Here is a 17,873-nt window from a genome sequence, read left to right as displayed (position 1 = left end):
TTCTCTCTCTCTCTTTCTCCCTACCTTCCCTCTCTAAAAATAAATAAATAAAATCTTAAAAAAAAAAGACATACACTTTCCTGGCTAGTTTTGATCATCAAAACCAACGTATAATAGATGTTCGGGAAACACTTGTTTAGTGATTGCAAACATCAAAATTTTTTCTGTTTGTAAGCAGAAAGCTGCTAAAATTAGACTTTCGAGAAAAGCTTTCGTACACAATTGGTCAGGAAAACTCCTATTTTTGCGTCAAACCGAGACACCCCCTCGAAGCTGGAAGCCGGCTTCGGGAAGCCCGTCACGACCGCCTCACTGTACTCGCCGACTTGCCTCCCTAGGACGGTGGTCGTTCACGGGTTCACCCTCGGGGAAAAGGGAGAGAAGATGTCCAAGTCCCTGGGGAACGTTGTCGACCCCGACGTCGTCGTCAACGGAGGACAGGTAGGTGGCTCTCTGAAACTCAGCCTGTTCTGGTTTTAAGGCTCTTTACGTTGGCAGCCAGAACCCCTGATATAATTACTTCTGTGTTTAAAAAAACCAAACATCTCTTACATGAACAGCAGGTGCCCTGCCATGTCTTAAACTGGACTCTTCGATGATGCCTGGTTTGGACGGGAAGGGAAGGGCTGGGCTTGGGGGTGGCCCGTTTCAGGTCTGCATTTCCACGTGGGTCCCGAACCTTGCTGCCCCCCCTCTCACTGGAACTTGAAACTCTCCTTTTACATTTAAATGGAAATGGCACGAAAAAAAAAATGAGATTGCAACGTCTAAATGCCCATGTCTTGGAAATCATGCACTTCAAAGCATGTCCTTAATGAACGTCAGATCTGGGGCTGCTGATAGTTTGGGTTATTTTGAAGCTGTTTTGAGAAAAGGTACCACTTATCTGTTACTCCTTTGGCATCTTACCGTCCTCCTCCTGTCCAACGGCCATTTCTCTGTGTACGGAGTTGCTAGGGGATGTGCAAGGGAAGGGCAGCACCCTCCCCGCCCCCCAGACGTCGGAGCACCGCTGTGTGTCTGAGCAGGAGCTGTGAGGGACGCACAGACGTGGCCAGGGCGAGGTGGGGTGCTGCGCACCCCCCAGACGTCAGAGCACCACTGTGTGTCTGAGCAGCAGCTGTGAGGGATGCGCAGACATGGCCAGGGCGAGGTGGGGTGCTGCGCAGGATCACAGCACAAGCTCTTTCCTCAGTGTTGTTTTTTCAGACGCAGCCTGGACGCTGAGATTATAGCCCCTATTTCAATGCAAGGCGGGTGTTTTTTTGTGCTCACACGTTGTGGAGTCGGACTTCCTGAAAGATTTGTTCTCCTCACTGGAACTGAAAGCCACTCATTCATGTATATGTTTTTGGTTTTTTTCCCTCATCGAAAAGGATCAAAGCAAAGAGCCTCCTTATGGTGCGGACGTCCTTCGCTGGTGGGTGGCTGAGTCCAACGTCTTCACCGAAGTGACGATCAGCCCGTCCGTGCTCAGTGCGGCCAGAGACGACATCAGCAAGGTCAGTCCTCGTCCTTCCCGCGTCTGGGCGGAAAGGTCACCGACCCACCGTTTGTAAAGAAGGGGCACGTTTTGTTTGGCACCACAAAACTGAATGAAAATGAGTTCTATACGTGTGAGCATTTAAAAAATCCTACATTATGTCTTTCAAAATCAGTAGTAATAACTTTATTTAATAAAAGATAAAAAGAAAGTATATAAAGAGCATACATGAAATTACACACACTTTGTGGAAGCTGCAGTTTATTTGAAAGTCCACCCATGTTTTGCTAACGGACATTCTAATATTGCAAACAAACACAGGGTCCGCCACGACAATGTGACAGGTAGGACTGACCCACACAGAACCGTGCTCCTGCCTGTTAAGGCGTGTTCACACACGGCACTGATCAGCAGTCCAGTTTCTGTCTTTGTTAACTGGACTCTTGGCTAGACATGAACTTTAAAGATGTTATTTCCCCTTACGTAAAAAATACGTGGTCATAACATGCGCCAAGCAAAAGGCTCAGAGATTTTGTGCCCTTCCCTGCCCCCATAACGCCTCCCACAGTTCTACGGAAAAGAAGGAAAGTCTCGAAGTGCCAGCAGCTCCTCACTTTCACCTGGACAGGCCTCACGTCAAACGGAAAACGATGACCTGCCAGGCGCAAAGCAGCCAGGTCCCTTCCCAGGGCACTAGGGCCGACTTTGTGATGCGGTGCTTTTCCAAGTCAGGGAGCTGCTCCCTTGCTCCCTTGCAAATCCCGGGCACAGGATCGACTGCGAGCATTAGCGCGTTAGTAGTGCTTCCCATAGAGACAGAGCTCTTCAGTGATTCTGACCCATGGACTTGCCTTCCAGAGTGTGGCGCTCTCGGTGTCGGCTGAAAAGCATTCTGAATCAGACTCATCCTGTGCATAAAAACCAAACATACCCCATGTGCCGACACTCACTTTCATACGGAGGTTTTGATACAATATTAATGTTACGTATCAGTAATTATAGAGAAATGCAAATACGTAATGTCTACGGCACTGTTGATTTTTTTTTTTAAGTTAACTCTAGTTACTGTTCTGTGTCTGTGAGGACTAAAGAAGAAAAACATTGCGTAATTAAGCATATAATATGTGAAATACTGATTTTCTATACTTTTAAGATTTTTTCTTTATTTTTTATTGTTTATGCTATTGCATTTGACAGTTTTATATACTTTTTATGTACTCAGCGACCTCTCACATTTATTCCATTTAGCCTTTGCACCTACACAGGTGAGCAAATTGGGTTGCTGAAAGGTGACTGCCCCTACAGTTAGAAAGAAATGGAATGAAAATGCCCTCTTCATGCGCAAAGTCCAGGGGTTGTTTCATCACCTGGGCTGTTAAAATGAATTGCATTTTGTTTCCTTGTTTTGCATTGGTAGTCTCCTTTAGGGATGTTGTTTTAAAAGTTTCCCATTAAGAAAGTAACATGAGTTGGATAAAACCTAATTGTAGAGAAATAAAGTAACTTTGCAGAACTTCCATTGTAAATTTTTTTTGACTGCCTCTTGTTTTGTTTTGTTTTGTTTTTTTCCCCAATAGCTTAGGAATACACTCCGCTTTCTTTTGGGAAATGTGGCTGGTTTCAACCCAGAGACAGACTCCATCCCTGTGGACAAAATGTACGTCATAGACCAGTACATGCTGCACTTACTGCAGGACCTAGCGGGCAAGGTACGTGGGGACCAGCGGGCTTTTGGGAAGGGGAGAGACCGGCACTGCCCCACGCTGAAATGTGATGTGCGTGCGAGTGGAGCAACCGCACTGGGTTAGGAGCACATTTAACTCTACTTGATAGAGCCCTACTTGATAAATTCCACATGTTCTGAGGTTGGGCTGAGGTTTCTTTCCCAGTTTCTCAGACGACGAGAGAATTACCGCGTGGACACAATAGGCCCAGCCTTTTCAGACCAGGTTTTCTCTCAAGATCAGCTCCATTATTGAGTACTTCTCCAGCCCAGAAGGAGTCGAGGTGTACTTTACTTACCTGCAGATATACCCGGCAAAGTCTAGAAGTAACTGAAATGAGTATTTCTGTGTCTTGTAAGGTATCTGGTCACTTACATGTAAACACAGATCACTTGCGTTACTCAGGAATTAGGGCTGTGGTTGCTTCCGTGTACCCGTGAGCCAGAGGCGGACGTGCGGGTTTTCGGCCACTTTTACTCCCCAGGCCTGAGTGAGGCAGCAGTGGTGACCCGCCCTCCCTGCTGCTCTTGCACGGTGTGCTGTCATCAGTGACAGCAGGTGCTTTCCTTTGACGAGTGTTCTCCCGTAGTTTCCGGAGCAGAACGTTCAGTGTGTCCTTGAGGCTGTCGAACTTGAACCCCAAGTCAAGTTTGGGAAACGTGCCCCCCACCCCGGCCCAGGAGCTCTGCCCGTCTCACCTGTTTCGTGTCTGTCTGCCTTTGACCTGCGTTTCCAGAAGGAACGTGTTTTGCTGATGACGACTTGCCTTCCTGTTTGCGCGTCCCAGCTTCCCAACCCATCTGTCTTTGTTCCCTAGGTAACCGACTCGTACAAGCAGTACGATTTTGGGAAAGTCATCCGGCTGCTGCAAGCCTTTTATACCCGAGAGCTCTCCAACTTTTATTTCAGCATAATCAAAGATAGGTGCGTGTGGCTGGACAGGGAGGCCCTCGGCACGCCTTTCCTGAGTGTCTGCTCTGCTGGGCACCCGTCGGGCGTCCCGCTGTGAGCCAGGGGGCGGCCGGGCGGGCGCTGGCGTGGGTTCTGGAGTGAAGGCTGATTGTTTTTGCCCTGCCTCTTCCTGGCTTAGGATTTGGGGCAGCTCATCCTGCAGTCGGTTTCTTTACCCGTGACGTGGTACAGCTAACCCCACCCCAGTGTGGTTATGAGAAGCAAAGGGGTATCAGTAACGTGCTCTGTGCTGTGTGGGATCAAGTGTCCAGTAGTAGGGGCTAACGAGGCATGAACAGAGCATCTTGTTTGGGGAGTTTGTGGGGCCTGAGGAGGGGGGGCACATTTAAAGGGCAACTAACTTGGTTGTCCTTTGACCCAGGAGTTGGACTCCGTTAGCTGAAGGTGGAATTTCAGCCCCCAAGAAGTTTTTGAGGCGGGGCGGGGGGGAGCAGGTGCTGGGGGATATATCTGGAAAGGGGAAAGGACAATGGAGGGTCTATGATAGAATGTCTCATTTAATCGGAAGATGATTAGGCCCATTCAGTGAGCCGCTATAATGTAAGAACAAGCGCGACCGCAGACGGGGCCGCCTCGGCAGTCAGTGTACGGTGCTGTCGTCCGTCAGCCGCTGAGGCAGGTGCTCTCGTTCAGGCTCTACTGTGAAAGCGCAGGGGACCCCAAGCGGCGCTCCTGTCAGACCGCGCTGGCGGAGATCCTGGACGTGATGGTTCGTGCTTTCGCGCCCATTCTCCCGCACCTGGCTGAGGAGGTGTTCCAGCACATACCTTACGCTAAAGGTAAGAAGGCTGATTTTTCTCTGAGTGGGAAGGTGACAGTGAGGGTGCAGCTTCTGATTGTATGCTTGTCATATAAGGGGCACTTACTCGTCTTCCTCACCTGCAGTGAATGGTTCATGGGATGCCCCTCAGTCCCTGCCGCACCTGTTTGCAGAGGGTGGGTCTCAGGGCCCTTCACGTGCTTTCTGAGATGCTAGCAGCTGGGCCGTATTGAGAAAGCACTTTTTCTTAAGTATTTATAAGTGTCAGAAATACATTAAATTTTATTAAAACAAAGTGTAGTGCTTTTTAGTATTTTTATGATAGTTTTTTTCCCTCTGATTGTACGGAGCTTCCAGAAAATCAGACACTACAGCAGTTTAGAAAGAGGAGGAAGAGTCACTTACTAGCGTCACTTTCCAGTGCTCACGTGCGTGTCTGGGAGCATTTAGGGTGGCTCCGCGGTATTTCGTCCCGGGATTACCTGCAATGACAGCTCTTCCCTCCCAGGCGCAGTGAATATTCTGTGGTTAGAGCTCTGTATGTAGGTTAGAATGCATGTGAACTCCTGGGGCTTGTTATCTTTACCTTGAAGAGCCCAGGAGCGTTTTCCGCACCGGCTGGATCAACACGAGCTCCCTCTGGAAGAAGCCGGGGCTGGAGGAGGCGGTGGAGAGCGCCTGCGCCATGCGGGACAAGTTCCTCGGCAGCATCCCCGGCCGGAACGCCGCCGAGTACGACGTCACCGTTGTCATCGAGCCCGGGCTGCTCTTCGAGATCATGGAGGTCGGCGGCCGTTCGCACCTTTCCAAGGGCGTTCGTATCCACGGTCTCGCTGGAGATTGTCTAGAAACCTTTGTGGTGGGGCAGGGGAGGTATAATTAGGTTCCAACTGAAGGCAGGGCCTCAGGGCTGTTGGGGTGACATGTGAGTCCGTGGGAACGGTGCTAGGGGGCATGAAAGCTGGGAGTTTTGTGTTAAGGGTGTAGTTTTCTGCGAATTTTGTCCGTCTGGACCAGATTCGAAACAAATCCAAAACAAGATTTCCATTTCTTTTCTCGAGTTCTGGAAAAATTCATTTGCTCCGGCAGATTATCATGTGATCTCAAGGTATTCACCGTTTGTTTTTTTTTTCCTCCAGTTCCATCGAATATTTCTTCTTGGGATTTAGAGGTTGATTGGCCAGATGGGCTTAGAGCTTAACTTACTGACTCAAGATTTTTCTGTAAATTTAATGCTTAGAAAGAATTGGCCATGAACATATTTTACGTTTTACTGGTGTCGTTCCCCCACCCCGCAAAGTGACCGTCTTACTTGGTGGGTAAGCTCTATGTAATTGGTCAAGATTGGAGGCTTGAAATAGCTAGTAGATATGAGACTGTTAATCAGACAAGAGAATTTCAGTCCTATGTTAACATTTTCAAAGTTGCACTTGGGGAGCCGGGAGATGGCACCGCAGGGGCTGTGACCCCACTGAGGCCAAGCAGCCCAGCCCCGGGTTCCCCTGTGAGTCCTGTTTCCTGTGACCTCACGAGCTCTGAGCAACGAGCTGGAAAGAATGCAGCTTGTGTCGGAAAAAATGCTTTCTTAAAAATGGAATGCCTTTTCCTTAGGAGTCACACTAGGTAGCTGCCAAATGGAGCCCTGGTTCGAACACTTACGAATTGTATGATCTGTTAAAACCAAATTAATCTCTGTGAATCTGCTTTGTGAGTTCTTTTTTAAAGGGATATCTGTATGAGCTCACACTCATTTTAAAGATCAGAATTACAAGGGAAAATGTGGAAGCGCCTATCAAACACCCCAGCTCGCCGTCCTTCAGATGCGTCCGTGCCTTGCTCAGACGGCCATTCTCGTGAGGTGGCGTCTCAGCCCCTGGCCGAGGGTCAGAGGCGTGATCCGGGAGAGTGCGGGCCTCGGGGCCGACAGCCCCGGGCTGGGTGGCGGCTGCACCACGGAGTGGCTGAGAAAGTCGGGCAGGCTAACCTGCTCCTGGTTCTCCCTTTATAAAGGGGGGCAGTGAACACCCTGCAGGTGTTTCGCAGCAATTAGAAATCATGGGTGTTTATAGCATCCAGCAAGGCGAAGAGCTACTAGAGTCGTCTCAGTAAACACCACCGACTGGAAGTTCTCAGTTCAAACCTTGCGAACTAGGAAGAACTGATGTGTTTAATAATATTATATCAGGAGGGAATGGTACAGAGGGTTTCTCACTGGATACGAGAATTTAGCGTTGATAACCTCAATTTACGGTGAAAATCTAGCTCAGGTGGTAACGTGCACGTGCTCACTGATTGCAGATGCTGCAGGCTGAGGAGACTTCCAGCACCTCCCAGCTGAGCGAGCTCATGATGGCTTCCCGGACCACGCTCCTCTCCCAGGAGCCACAGGTGACGCCTGGGGATGCCACCGAGCACACGGGGACCTTCCTCATCAACCTGGAAGGTGAGCAGGGGGGAGGCGAGGAGGTGGGGCTGGGCTGGAGAGCCGAGTGAGGACAGTGGGTCGTCTCTGAGGGCAGCTTTCTGTGGACATGGCTCCCAAAAGCGTCCCACCCAGTGATCTTGGGGACAGGTGCCAGGGCTGGAAGAGGGGGTTCCGTCCTGTGCTGTGAGAAGTGGTTGTCATTGCGTGTGGTGCCAGCTGCCCTCACTCCTGCTTGACTTCCGTGGCCCTCTCCTGGGACACCCTTTTCCCTAGTACTGCCCAGGCCTACCCACCCTCCCCAGCTGACTCTGAAATGTCTTGTGTAGACCCCGAACTGAAATAGGATTTAGCTACTCCGAGGAAGGAGTCCCGGACCACGGGGCACGAACTCAGTCCCTGCAGCGGCCCCTCGTGAGCACGCCTCTCGCAGGCGTCTGTCGCCCTCACTCGTTCTCACCGCTGGACTGGAGAGAGGGGCAGGCAGAGGTCCCGGGGACAGGGACGCTGCCTGTGTCTGTCAGAGCAGCCTCAGGTCCTGGTGGGAGGGGCAGGCCTGGCCGCTTGACCACGTGGTAACCCTCCTGGCTTAACGTGCTCCGGAAATGTGAACGTAACATCTTTGCGCGGGGACTAGAAAAGAATTCCCTTTACCACGTGTTACCAGCCCGAGGTCTAGGAGTGCAAACGGTGGGGAGAGTCTTGCTTCCTTGTGCACACACCGAGACGTTTTAGGGGGAGGCACTGCCGTTGTCCTATAATTTGGCTCTTTTGAAAGCTCGTAAGTTACGCTGCCTCTCCAGCTCCCCTCGCATCAGAACGGGGCTCGGATCGGGGGCTGGAAGGCCCGCTGTGCGGAGTTAGGTGCAGAACCCAGTCGGGGAGAAGTCAGGGCATCTCCCAGGGCCTCGGCTCCCCCGGCTGTCCACCGAGTCGTGTGGTCCCGCTGTGACATCGATAATGTAACCAGCTTCGCCACGGCGGGGAGGAGAAAGTCTGGAGACGCACCTGCAACACGTGGTGTTTTCACCCACAGGTGGTGATATCCGTGAGGAGTCTTCATATAAAGTGATCGTCACGCCGACCACCAAAGAAAAGTGCCCTCGTTGTTGGAAGTACACGGCCACGTCCTCGGACACGCTCTGCCCCCGCTGTGCAGAAGTCGTGGGGGGGACGTAGCACCACCCCCTGGCGCCGACCGCGGCTCCGGGCAGACCCGGCGGTGCTGACTCGGTCTGGGGGGGCTGTTTACCACGCTGGGAGGGAACCCCGACTCGGGCCAGGAGCGGGAGAGGGAGTGGTGGAGGGTGGGAGTCCGAGTAAGAATGCTAAGGCTTTCCTGTAACTAGATGAACCAGTGTGCACATGTATGTACAGACGCGCACACGTGCGGACGGATGCTGCTCCGTCCACGACGGGCCCGCGCAGACACGGAACGTGCTGGCCGTCGACTGTGGCTGAGCAGGAAGTGTTTTGTATTTCATAAGCCCTTCTGACGCCGTAGTTACGTTCTGCAATGTTGAGGAATAAAGGCGTTTTGGAAAATCATGTGTGCTGGTGGTGCGGCTGTGAAGTGTGGTTCTGTGGCAACGGTGCATCCAGGGGGTGAGGGGGTGACGGGGGGGGGCCCACGTTCCTCCTACCGGTGAACACCAGCCCCTTCAGAGCAGCTAGTTCGTTTGGCTGAATCAGAATGAAAATACCGCTAAACCTGCTGTTCTCAAACAAGAGGGGAAAAAACATTTAAAAAATGTATGTACTTACATTAATGAATGTTAAGGAAGCAAGATGAAAGCTGAAAATTTATTCCACTAATATACATAAATTCACAACAATGAACAGACACAGAGAACAACAGTATATACAGAATTTCACTACTTACAGTACATTACATTAGGTAATAGAGGATTTATAAACAACTTGGTATTGGATGAACATCTCTCCAGGGATAGCTAATTCTCCTCAGCAGAAATCACACTTTCGTAAGTCCCACAAATCCGTTCCTGCTGGGGTGGAGGGCTTTCCCTGTTGCTGTCGGCACTTTAAAAGTGTTTGTCTCTTAAACATTGAATGAATCACAGCAACTGCTAACTGAATGTTACAATCCATGTACGCTTAGTATTAAGTCTGAGATTTCTGAGATTTTAAATTGCAAGTAATCACTTTTCCTTAAAGAATGCAATTTAAAATGTAACAACGTTTACTGTGACCTAAGGTGAATTTTTGTAACTGAGGTGCAGTAAGTCTTTCTTCCACTTACTTTTTTCTCTGTGCAAAGGCAGGAAGCGTTCAGAAGCCTGGTGCCGTTCCCCTTCGTCTGCGCTTGTGCTGACTCGTGGGGGTCCACGTCTAAGCCCGGCCTGTGACGTGGCGGTCACGACTGTGGGACACTTGTCTGCGTTCCGCATTAGACGGCGGCGTGGAAGGGGCGGCCCACGCCTCTCCACTGCCAGCGAGGGACTCACTCCTGGTGGCTGGCCTCCCAGCAGCAGCTGCAGCAGCGAAGGGTGGCAAGCAGGCCCTTCGTTTCAGAACGAGCCACTGGACATCACACCTGACCCCTGCACCTGCAGCCCCTCCTTGTTACCGGCCGCAGGCGGGCAGACCCCCGAGGCAGAGCGAGGGGCCCGCTGAGGTCGGTCTCCGTCACTCCGCGGACGGTCTTGCCTTCCGTGTGTAAACACTGGCGTCCGGCGTGCAGTACAGTGAGGCCTGCCTGCACAGAGCTGCTTCCATGCCTTCTATTGGATTTCTAGGTTTTTGTGTTAAAGCCCTTGGTGGAATAGTAAAATATTTAGCTGTTTCTTAACCCTATGACTCAGAATTCAAATTTAAAATTGTATGAGCGGTAAACTTTTTAGGATTACTGATCTGCTCAATGGAGACTCAGGGACTTGTCCCAGTTCTCTGCCCTTTGTCCGCTTACTCTCCACAATCCTCAGATCTGATTGTGCGTGAAACCAGTTTTATTAGCTAAAACGTTGATTAGGTACCCCCCAAAATGACATGGAATCAAAGTAGGATTTAATCTTTAGAAATGCCTATACTTCCATGCTTTTGAACCACCGTCCAAAATTTATAATTACTTTCAGTGTGGAGAGAAATCACAGAAAGAACCAACCTTTTAGAGTGTCTATGGCGAGTGACTGTCTGAAGCCAGATACGTTCACAGGAAACCACACGAGCGTCTCTGGGGGGGGGGGGGGGGGGGCGGGCGGGCAGACCCGGGGCAGTGGCTTGGGGTGGAGGCCCGGCAGCCGGCCCTGCACCGTGTGCACCTCCGTCAGACGTAGGGGCCCGCATCCCAAAGACCCAGGACATCCTACACATTTATTTTATGCTAAAGTAAACAGTAACTCGGTTTTAGACAGGGAAGTCCTTATTCGGATGTGACCTTTTAGCTAAAAAGAATTTACACTGGGATCTCCTCATTTTTTCCTGTCTCCTCAACTCTGTACGACTGCCGGAGTCGGCTTCTCCCGAGGGGGTGCAGACACTGGCTTCTGTGTCCCAACGAGAGACACCTGCGGTCCCAGACAGGTGGCAGTAACTGCACTGCGTGGCTGCATTCCACAGATGGACGGGGTGAGTAGTTGGTGTCCGTGGAGCTCAGAGCACTTTGCAGAGTTCTGGTTAGTTGGGTTTTAATCGCATCGCCGTCCAGCACTCGGACCGCTCTAGGCACCCTGGGCTGTGACAGCGGCTGCAGCCCGCCCTCGCCACCGGCTGTGTGCAGGTGTGCTCGGGCTGCGCCCACGAGCACAGACGCGACCCTGCCAAATCTCAGAAGCAGATGCTTCGAAACGCTTGTAGGAAAAGTAAAGTTAGACTTAAACTTTTAGCATCTTTGCTCCTTTTTTTAAAACATAAGTTTTACAAGATAATACATTTTTACAGTTCATTACCTGATGTGGATACAGCTTTGAGCCTTGGCAGGAAAACAAGTCTTACCTTGTGTTATGACTGATCTGGGTGTGTCGCCTGCACCTCAGATTCACAGTTTTGGCAAGTACAGACGGGTGCTCGGGAACCAGGCCCAGGGTCCTAGTGCATGTCCCTTCTGATGCCTGGTGATCTTGAACGCGTTCCTTCACGAGGTCCCTGTCCTCTGACGGCAGCTGCACGCCCTCTGGGGAAGGACCCGCCAGCCCCCAGAGCTCCAGGGGGCCGCCCAGCAGGGGAGGGGGCCGCCCAGCAGGGGACGGGGCGGGGCGGGAGAAGCCTCTTCCCGACGGTTGTGCCGGGGAGCGGGGTGTTCCTCTGACGTGACTGATGGGGCTGTATTTACAGGACCACACTGAAACTTCCTTAGAACAGTAACACTTGAGTAGGAAATACAGAATCTGATAACAAGAATGTAATCCGTAAATCATAACCAAGTTTAAATAGCAAAATTCAACAATAAAGCTACGTTAGTGTTTGAGTTAGAAATGGACAGTAGAACATCCATATGAGTAGTTAATAGTATAACTGATATCTGTTTATACTTTACCAAAGGAGTGGAATTTAACCAGGACTGTATGTTTTAAAAGTTATATATATATATATATTTTTTTTTTAATTCATTTTACAAAAGGAACAGAAAGGCATCCCCCTCCATGAAGCCCAGCCGCCGCTGTGTGGCCACCACGCGCTGCCCGGTATGCCAGGCCCGGGGGGGCGGGGTCATAGGCGGGGCCCTAGGGGGGGGAAGGGTATGGCTTCCACGGCCTCGACGAGGTGTAAGGCTAAACTGTACTGCCCGTGGTTTTCGGGCAGAAGCTCGATGACTTTGTGGACTAGTCTGGCTGTTGTTGCGATGGGCACTTCTGTGTTCTGAAGATCCTGGGGGTCCTAGAAGCAGGACACGAGAACGACCCATCAGTTACACGCACCGAAACAGTAACTGTTAACCAGAGCGAAGTAAATTAAACCATGAATAAAATGCCCTCCTTCATTGCCTCTGACCGTGCACTTAGGGCAACGCAGTGACCTCCGGGGTCCCTCACGCCATGGCACTCCCCACCGCACTCACCATCGCCTTCAGCCACGTGCAGAGCGTGGGCGGCAGCCGGGCCAGCAGCTCCATGCCCTCTCTGGTCTGGGTGCGGAGCAGCGCGTGCGCCAGCCTCTGCCCCGTCACCATGAGCAGCTGGGAGGCCATGACCTCCTTGTCGTGGACCTGGAGGATGGCCTGCGGGGAGGCAGGGGACCACTGTGGGGTGGGGGCTCAGAGGCCGACAGACCCCAGGAAAGGCACCCCCACGAAGGGTCGGGTCAGCGCTGACCCGGGGCCGTGGGCACAGCGGGCCCCTGAACGACGACGTGGCACTGAACTGCATGACTCCACGTGCTTACACACAGATTTTCCCAGTGAGTGCTGTACGTGTGTTTTCTCTTACGGTTTAATAACATCCTTTTCCCCAGCTTGCTGTACTGTAAGAGTGCAGCACGGAGCACAAGCAATACACAAAAGGCGCTGATCAACTGCTTGTTACCAGTAAGGCTCCCGATCAACAGTCGGCGAGCAGTGGTTAAGTTCTGGGGAGTCAGAAGTTATACACGGATTCTCAACTGCGTGGGGCCAGCTCCTCCAGCCCTCACGGTGTTCAGGGGTCCACTGTGCATAAAATATCATCCGAGTCAAACAGCATTTAAATTCCAAGCTCTGCCATCACCTAATTGTATAACTCAGCATGAGTGTGCCAGTCATCTCCAAGCTTTTGTCTGTTCTGCTGGCTGCTAGGCCCCTCTGCGGGCAGGAGGACAGGCCTGGCACACTGGAGCTTTGCTAAACGTTGAACAGGACATTTTATATTTCAGCATGCCTCTATCTTTGAGCCTAGAGGTTCTAACAGAAGGAAAAGCAAAGGGCTTCACAGGCTCCTGACTCCCGCTGCCAAGCCCGGAACGACCAGGCCCGGCTGCCCTCCCGCCGGCGGTGGTTACCTCTTCGCCCAGGTGGTCGGCCCCGTAGTTGTAGAGTTCTTCCACGTGGTGCCTTCTCACGACGTCCTCACTGACTTGAAGGTGCTGGGCCAAGTCCACGGCCAGGGCGGGCCAGTCTTGGTCTTTCCCAAAAGGAGTGGCTGGTGCCTCCTCCGAGGTGCCTTTGTCCTTCGCACCTGCGTGCTGAGACTCGACGGCCGCGCTGACGACCTTCAGCAGGAACTGGAACGGGGAGAGGGAGACGCGGCAGTGTCACGTTAGCATGTCTCCTCACACCGGGTCTGATGTGTGTCACGTTAGTGTGTCTCCTCACACTGGGTCTGATGTGTGTCACGCTAGCGTGTCTCCTCACACCGGGTCTGATGTGTGTCACGCTAGCGTGTCTCCTCACACCGGGTCTGATGTGTGTCACGCTAGCGTGTCTCCTCACACCGGGTCTGAGCTGTGTCACGCTAGCGTGTCTCTCACACCGGGTCTGAGCTGTCAGCTTTCCTGCTGGGGGACTCTTCCGATAAAAACGCGTAATCAGACTTCTGGCCAAGACGGAGGCCTAGGTGGACGCACCGTACCTCCACACACAACCAAGACTGGAACAACAACAATTTAGAGGCAGAATAACACCCAGAACTGACAGAAAATGTATCTGAATGGAAGTCGGACAGCCAAGAAGTTGAAGTAGACCCGTTCATCCAGACCGGTAGGAGGGGCGGAGAGAAGCAGCCGGGCGTGGGTCTTGACTCAGAGAGCAGAGAGAACTGGGCGCATAAGGCAACTGGAGTGCGTAAGGCATCTGGGGTGCGCAAGATTGCAGTGGGTGGACCCCGAGTACGCAAGCGGCAGCTGGCAGACCCAGTGAGGCAGCATTGTGGAGCAGGGCAGAGGGCGCAACCCAGGATGCCAGAGAAGGGACTGAGGTCCCATGGAGAAGGGAGCTACCCTCATTGTTCCCTCCCGACCCCCGCCCCCACATACAACATCACAATCTAGCAACTGGGGTGCCCACCTAAGGCTCCGCCCCTCACCTTAACAGGAGCGACCAGACCCAAAAAAAAAAAGAGAGAGAGAGAGATGGCTCAAACAGAAGAACAAATCAGTGCCCCAGAACTCATCCTATTGAGCGACTAAGAGATAGCTAACCTATCAGATGCACAGTTCAAAACACTGGTGATCAGGAAGCTCACAGAATTGGTTGATTTTGGTCGCAAATTAGATGAACAAATGCAGGTTACCATAAAAGAAATGAAGGAAAATGCATAGGGAACCAATAGTGATGGGAAGGAAACTGGGACTCAAAACAATAGAGTGGACCAGAAGGAAGAAAGAAACAACCAAACAGGAAAGAATGGAGAAATAAGAATTCAAAAAAACAAGGAGACGCTTAGGAACTTCCAGGAAATCTTTGAACGTTCCAACATCCGAATTATAGGGGTACCAGGAGGAGAAGAGGAAGAGCAACAAGTGGAAAAGTTATTTGAACAAATAATAAAGGAGAACTTTCCCATTCTGGCAAAGAAAATAGACTTCCAGGAAGTCCAGGAAGCTCAGAGAGCCCCAAAGAAGTTGGACCCAAGAAGAAACACACCAAGGGACATCATAATTACATTAGCCAAGGTAAAAATGAAGGAGAGAATCCTAGAAGCAGTAAGAGGTAAGGGGACAGTAACCTACAAAGGAGTGCCCCGAAGACTGTCAGCTGATTTCTCAAAAGAGACCTTACAGGCAAGAAGGGGCTGGAAAGAAGTATTCCAAGTCATGAAAGGCAAGGACCTGTATCCCAGATTACTCTATCCAGCAAAGCTTTCATTTAGAATGGAAGGGAAGATAAAGTGCTTCTCAGATAAGGTCAAGTTAAAGGAGTTCATCATCACCAAGCCCTTATTTTATGAAATGTTAAAGGGACTTATCTAAGAAAAGAAAATAAAAAAAAACATGTATAGTAAAAGGACAGCAAACACAATTATTAACAACCACACCTAAAGCAAAACCAAAAGAAACTAAGCAAACAACTAGAATAGGAACAGAACCACAGAAATGGATATCACATGGAGGGTTAGCAACAGGGGAGTGGGAGGAGGAGAAAGGGGGAAAAGGTACAGAGAATAAGTAGCATAGATTGTAGGTAGGAAATAGACAGGGGGAGGGTAAGAATAGTATGAGAAATGTAGAAGCCAAAGAACTTATAAGTAGACACATGGACATGAACTAAGGGTAGGGGGGTAAGTGGGTGGGAGAGGGTATACAGGGCGGAGAGGAGTGAAGGGGGGAAATGGGACAACTATAATAGCATAATCAATAAAATATATTTTTAAAAATGAAAAAAAAACTGCATAATCACCCACAACGAACACGTACTTCACACGCAAACTCGCTCTCAAGAATACTCTGGAATGGCCATCCTCTGAAGGCCAGCTAGATTTTTACTTGACTAATTTTTTTCCAAGAAACAAAACCTAGTAACTAATTTACCTGCTGTCGTACAGAAATGAAGTTGGGATCCATTTCTCCACTAGGCAGTAACTGTATTGAAGTTAGGTCTTTGAAAAACGCATTTTTCCCCTAAAGAGAAAGACGACACCAAGGAAACATGAGTATGGATTATTACTGGGGGGAGGAGAGAGATTAAAAATCACTTAAGAATATCTCATGGCTCATTCTTCCCCCTCCTTGAACAAGAGCATTTTAGGGTTTTATTTAACCATCATGGAGTTCGGTAGGCAGCCTTTACGGGGGTCCCCAGGGAACCCCTCCCTCGTGTGTGGGCTGGTGGCTCCCTGCTGGCAAAGAATTAGGCCGAGGTGACGGCAAGCCACTTTCAAGACCAGGTCACAAAAGGACGGTGGCCTCTGCCCTGTGCACTCGCTCACACTCCCTCCTGTGCCCAGGGGAAGCGGGGCACCCCGACCCCCACCCTCGCTCCGGACTCAGGAGAGACACCCAGGTTCTCCACCCACAAACATGGGTACAAACTCTTGCTTCAACCCCTCAGTTTTGGGGTACTCTGTTATGCAGTAAAAGGTAACTAATATATAGTATGTACTCGACCCTTTTTAAAATACCGAAGTGTCTAAGACCACCTCGTCGGAAACTAAGTGTGTGTCCGAGGAGCCAAAGCAGAGTGTCGGGAAATGGGGCTGGAGCTCCTGGGAAGCGGATGGGAGACAGAGCACACAGCACCGGCCTCTGCGGTGGAAGCTCCGGCTCGTCCCAGGTCCACCCCGGCACCCAGGGGCTGCGGCGGGGACAGGGAGCCCCAGCCCCCGCCTCAGGGCAGCTGCCCTGCGCACGCCCGCTAAGCACCCTGCTCCCACGGGGCCCTGGAACCCTCGGGTACTCGCCTTGCTGTCAAAGAGCGACAGTGGCTTCACAGCCTTCAGAGAGAACCTCATCACCGCGTACAGGATGGAGCAGAGGACGGAGTGGTGCTCCACCAGCGGGTAGTGCACGTGCTTCTGCTCCAGCGCCAGCTCCACGATCGAGACCGGGCCCTCGGCAGCGAGCCAAGCGTCCTCGGTGTCCAGGACGGGCGCCTGCATCTCGTCCCTGCTCACGTCTGCCTGCGCACGCGGGAAGGGAGGACTGGTCAGCACCGGGGGAATCACGGCTTGCAGACAGACATCGTCAGTAGTAATGAGCTCACCGGCAGCAAAGGACAGACCTCTCCGTGTCCCCGCCCTCCCATTACAATTTTAAGGAATCAAATTCTGATAAGAAACATCACTACTTCTAGGCTTAAGTCAAAACTCTGAAGTGAGTAAATGAAAATGTATCTGTGGTTCTTAATTAAGTCCAGGGAGTTTTCAAAATACGTGACAGCGCAGAGCGCTGAGAAGGAAAGCGCCCCACTGACCTCCATCAGCGTCTGCAGGAGATCCAGGCAGGAGCCGAGGAAGGAGGTCAGCGCCGTGTCGCTCATGCCCACGTCCTGTTTGCAGAGAGGAACAGCTTTACTTTCCACGGCAGAACTCTGTCATCGCCATGGGGGTGGGGGACAAAACCCTGACTTTCTACACGGAATAATAGAAAAGCAAGAATTTGACAGTCAAGGCATTAGCATATTTTAACGCCTTTCTTGAGATTTAACTGGCTTTACAATTAAGCTTTAAAAAAACATGGTACTATCAACTTTTAGAAATTAGTGTCCCGGAAGCACTGGAAAGATACCATGTCATCACCCTTCACCACAGGCGGCGGCACGCCACCCCCGCTCACTGTCCCAGAACGCACTGGGGACAGGCCGGCGTAGCCACACAATCATGGTCTGATGTGGAAAGTTCTGGGAAAACCACCTGGTCTGGCTGCAGGGCATCCTTCAGGGACCGGCCTGAGCCCTCTGACCAGAACTTGAACCCTCTGAACCCCAGATGCTGCCGTGGGCAGCAGACAGTGCGTACTGACCCCCTTTAAAGGGCCTGTCCCAGGGGCCACCGTGTTCACCCACGAACTTCTTTAAACCAACAGCCAGTGAACCAACCCGACACCCCTCAGTGATCAGCCTGAGTGTCTGTGACGGGCACATGCATGGACCACAGTGGCAGAGACACTCAGGCACACACCGGAAGTCTTCAACCGCGGGGACGTTTCAAG

At 51.4% G+C, this 17,873-nt stretch overlaps 2 protein-coding genes across 2 annotated transcripts in view; one reads left to right on the top strand and one right to left on the bottom strand.

Annotated features, from left to right (window-relative positions):
* The window catches only part of IARS2 (isoleucyl-tRNA synthetase 2, mitochondrial), a 33,274-nt gene extending 24,365 nt beyond the window's left edge, over nucleotides 1-8,909 (top strand). The window contains exons 16-23 of the mRNA XM_028531176.2: nucleotides 339-441; nucleotides 1,377-1,502; nucleotides 3,061-3,192; nucleotides 4,025-4,131; nucleotides 4,813-4,958; nucleotides 5,533-5,723; nucleotides 7,238-7,382; nucleotides 8,398-8,909. Coding sequence (XP_028386977.1) covers nucleotides 339-441; nucleotides 1,377-1,502; nucleotides 3,061-3,192; nucleotides 4,025-4,131; nucleotides 4,813-4,958; nucleotides 5,533-5,723; nucleotides 7,238-7,382; nucleotides 8,398-8,540 — 1,093 coding nt within the window. The 3' untranslated portion in view covers nucleotides 8,541-8,909. The remainder of the gene's footprint in view (nucleotides 1-338; nucleotides 442-1,376; nucleotides 1,503-3,060; nucleotides 3,193-4,024; nucleotides 4,132-4,812; nucleotides 4,959-5,532; nucleotides 5,724-7,237; nucleotides 7,383-8,397) is intronic.
* A 3,011-nt stretch (nucleotides 8,910-11,920) lies between these two features.
* Nucleotides 11,921-17,873, bottom strand: part of RAB3GAP2 (RAB3 GTPase activating non-catalytic protein subunit 2) — a 48,031-nt gene continuing 42,078 nt past the window's right edge. The window contains exons 30-35 of the mRNA XM_028531187.2: nucleotides 17,137-17,211; nucleotides 16,625-16,843; nucleotides 15,756-15,845; nucleotides 13,290-13,511; nucleotides 12,376-12,534; nucleotides 11,921-12,194 (exon numbers count right to left, since the gene is read on the bottom strand). Of these exons, the coding sequence (XP_028386988.1) occupies nucleotides 12,027-12,194; nucleotides 12,376-12,534; nucleotides 13,290-13,511; nucleotides 15,756-15,845; nucleotides 16,625-16,843; nucleotides 17,137-17,211 (933 nt within the window). The 3' untranslated portion in view covers nucleotides 11,921-12,026. The remainder of the gene's footprint in view (nucleotides 12,195-12,375; nucleotides 12,535-13,289; nucleotides 13,512-15,755; nucleotides 15,846-16,624; nucleotides 16,844-17,136; nucleotides 17,212-17,873) is intronic.

This window comes from Phyllostomus discolor, chromosome 15, assembly GCF_004126475.2.
Source record: "Phyllostomus discolor isolate MPI-MPIP mPhyDis1 chromosome 15, mPhyDis1.pri.v3, whole genome shotgun sequence".
NCBI classification, from domain to species: Eukaryota; Metazoa; Chordata; class Mammalia; order Chiroptera; family Phyllostomidae; genus Phyllostomus; species Phyllostomus discolor.
Note: the sequence above shows the minus strand (reverse complement) of the source record. Positions and strands in the feature narration are given on the sequence as shown.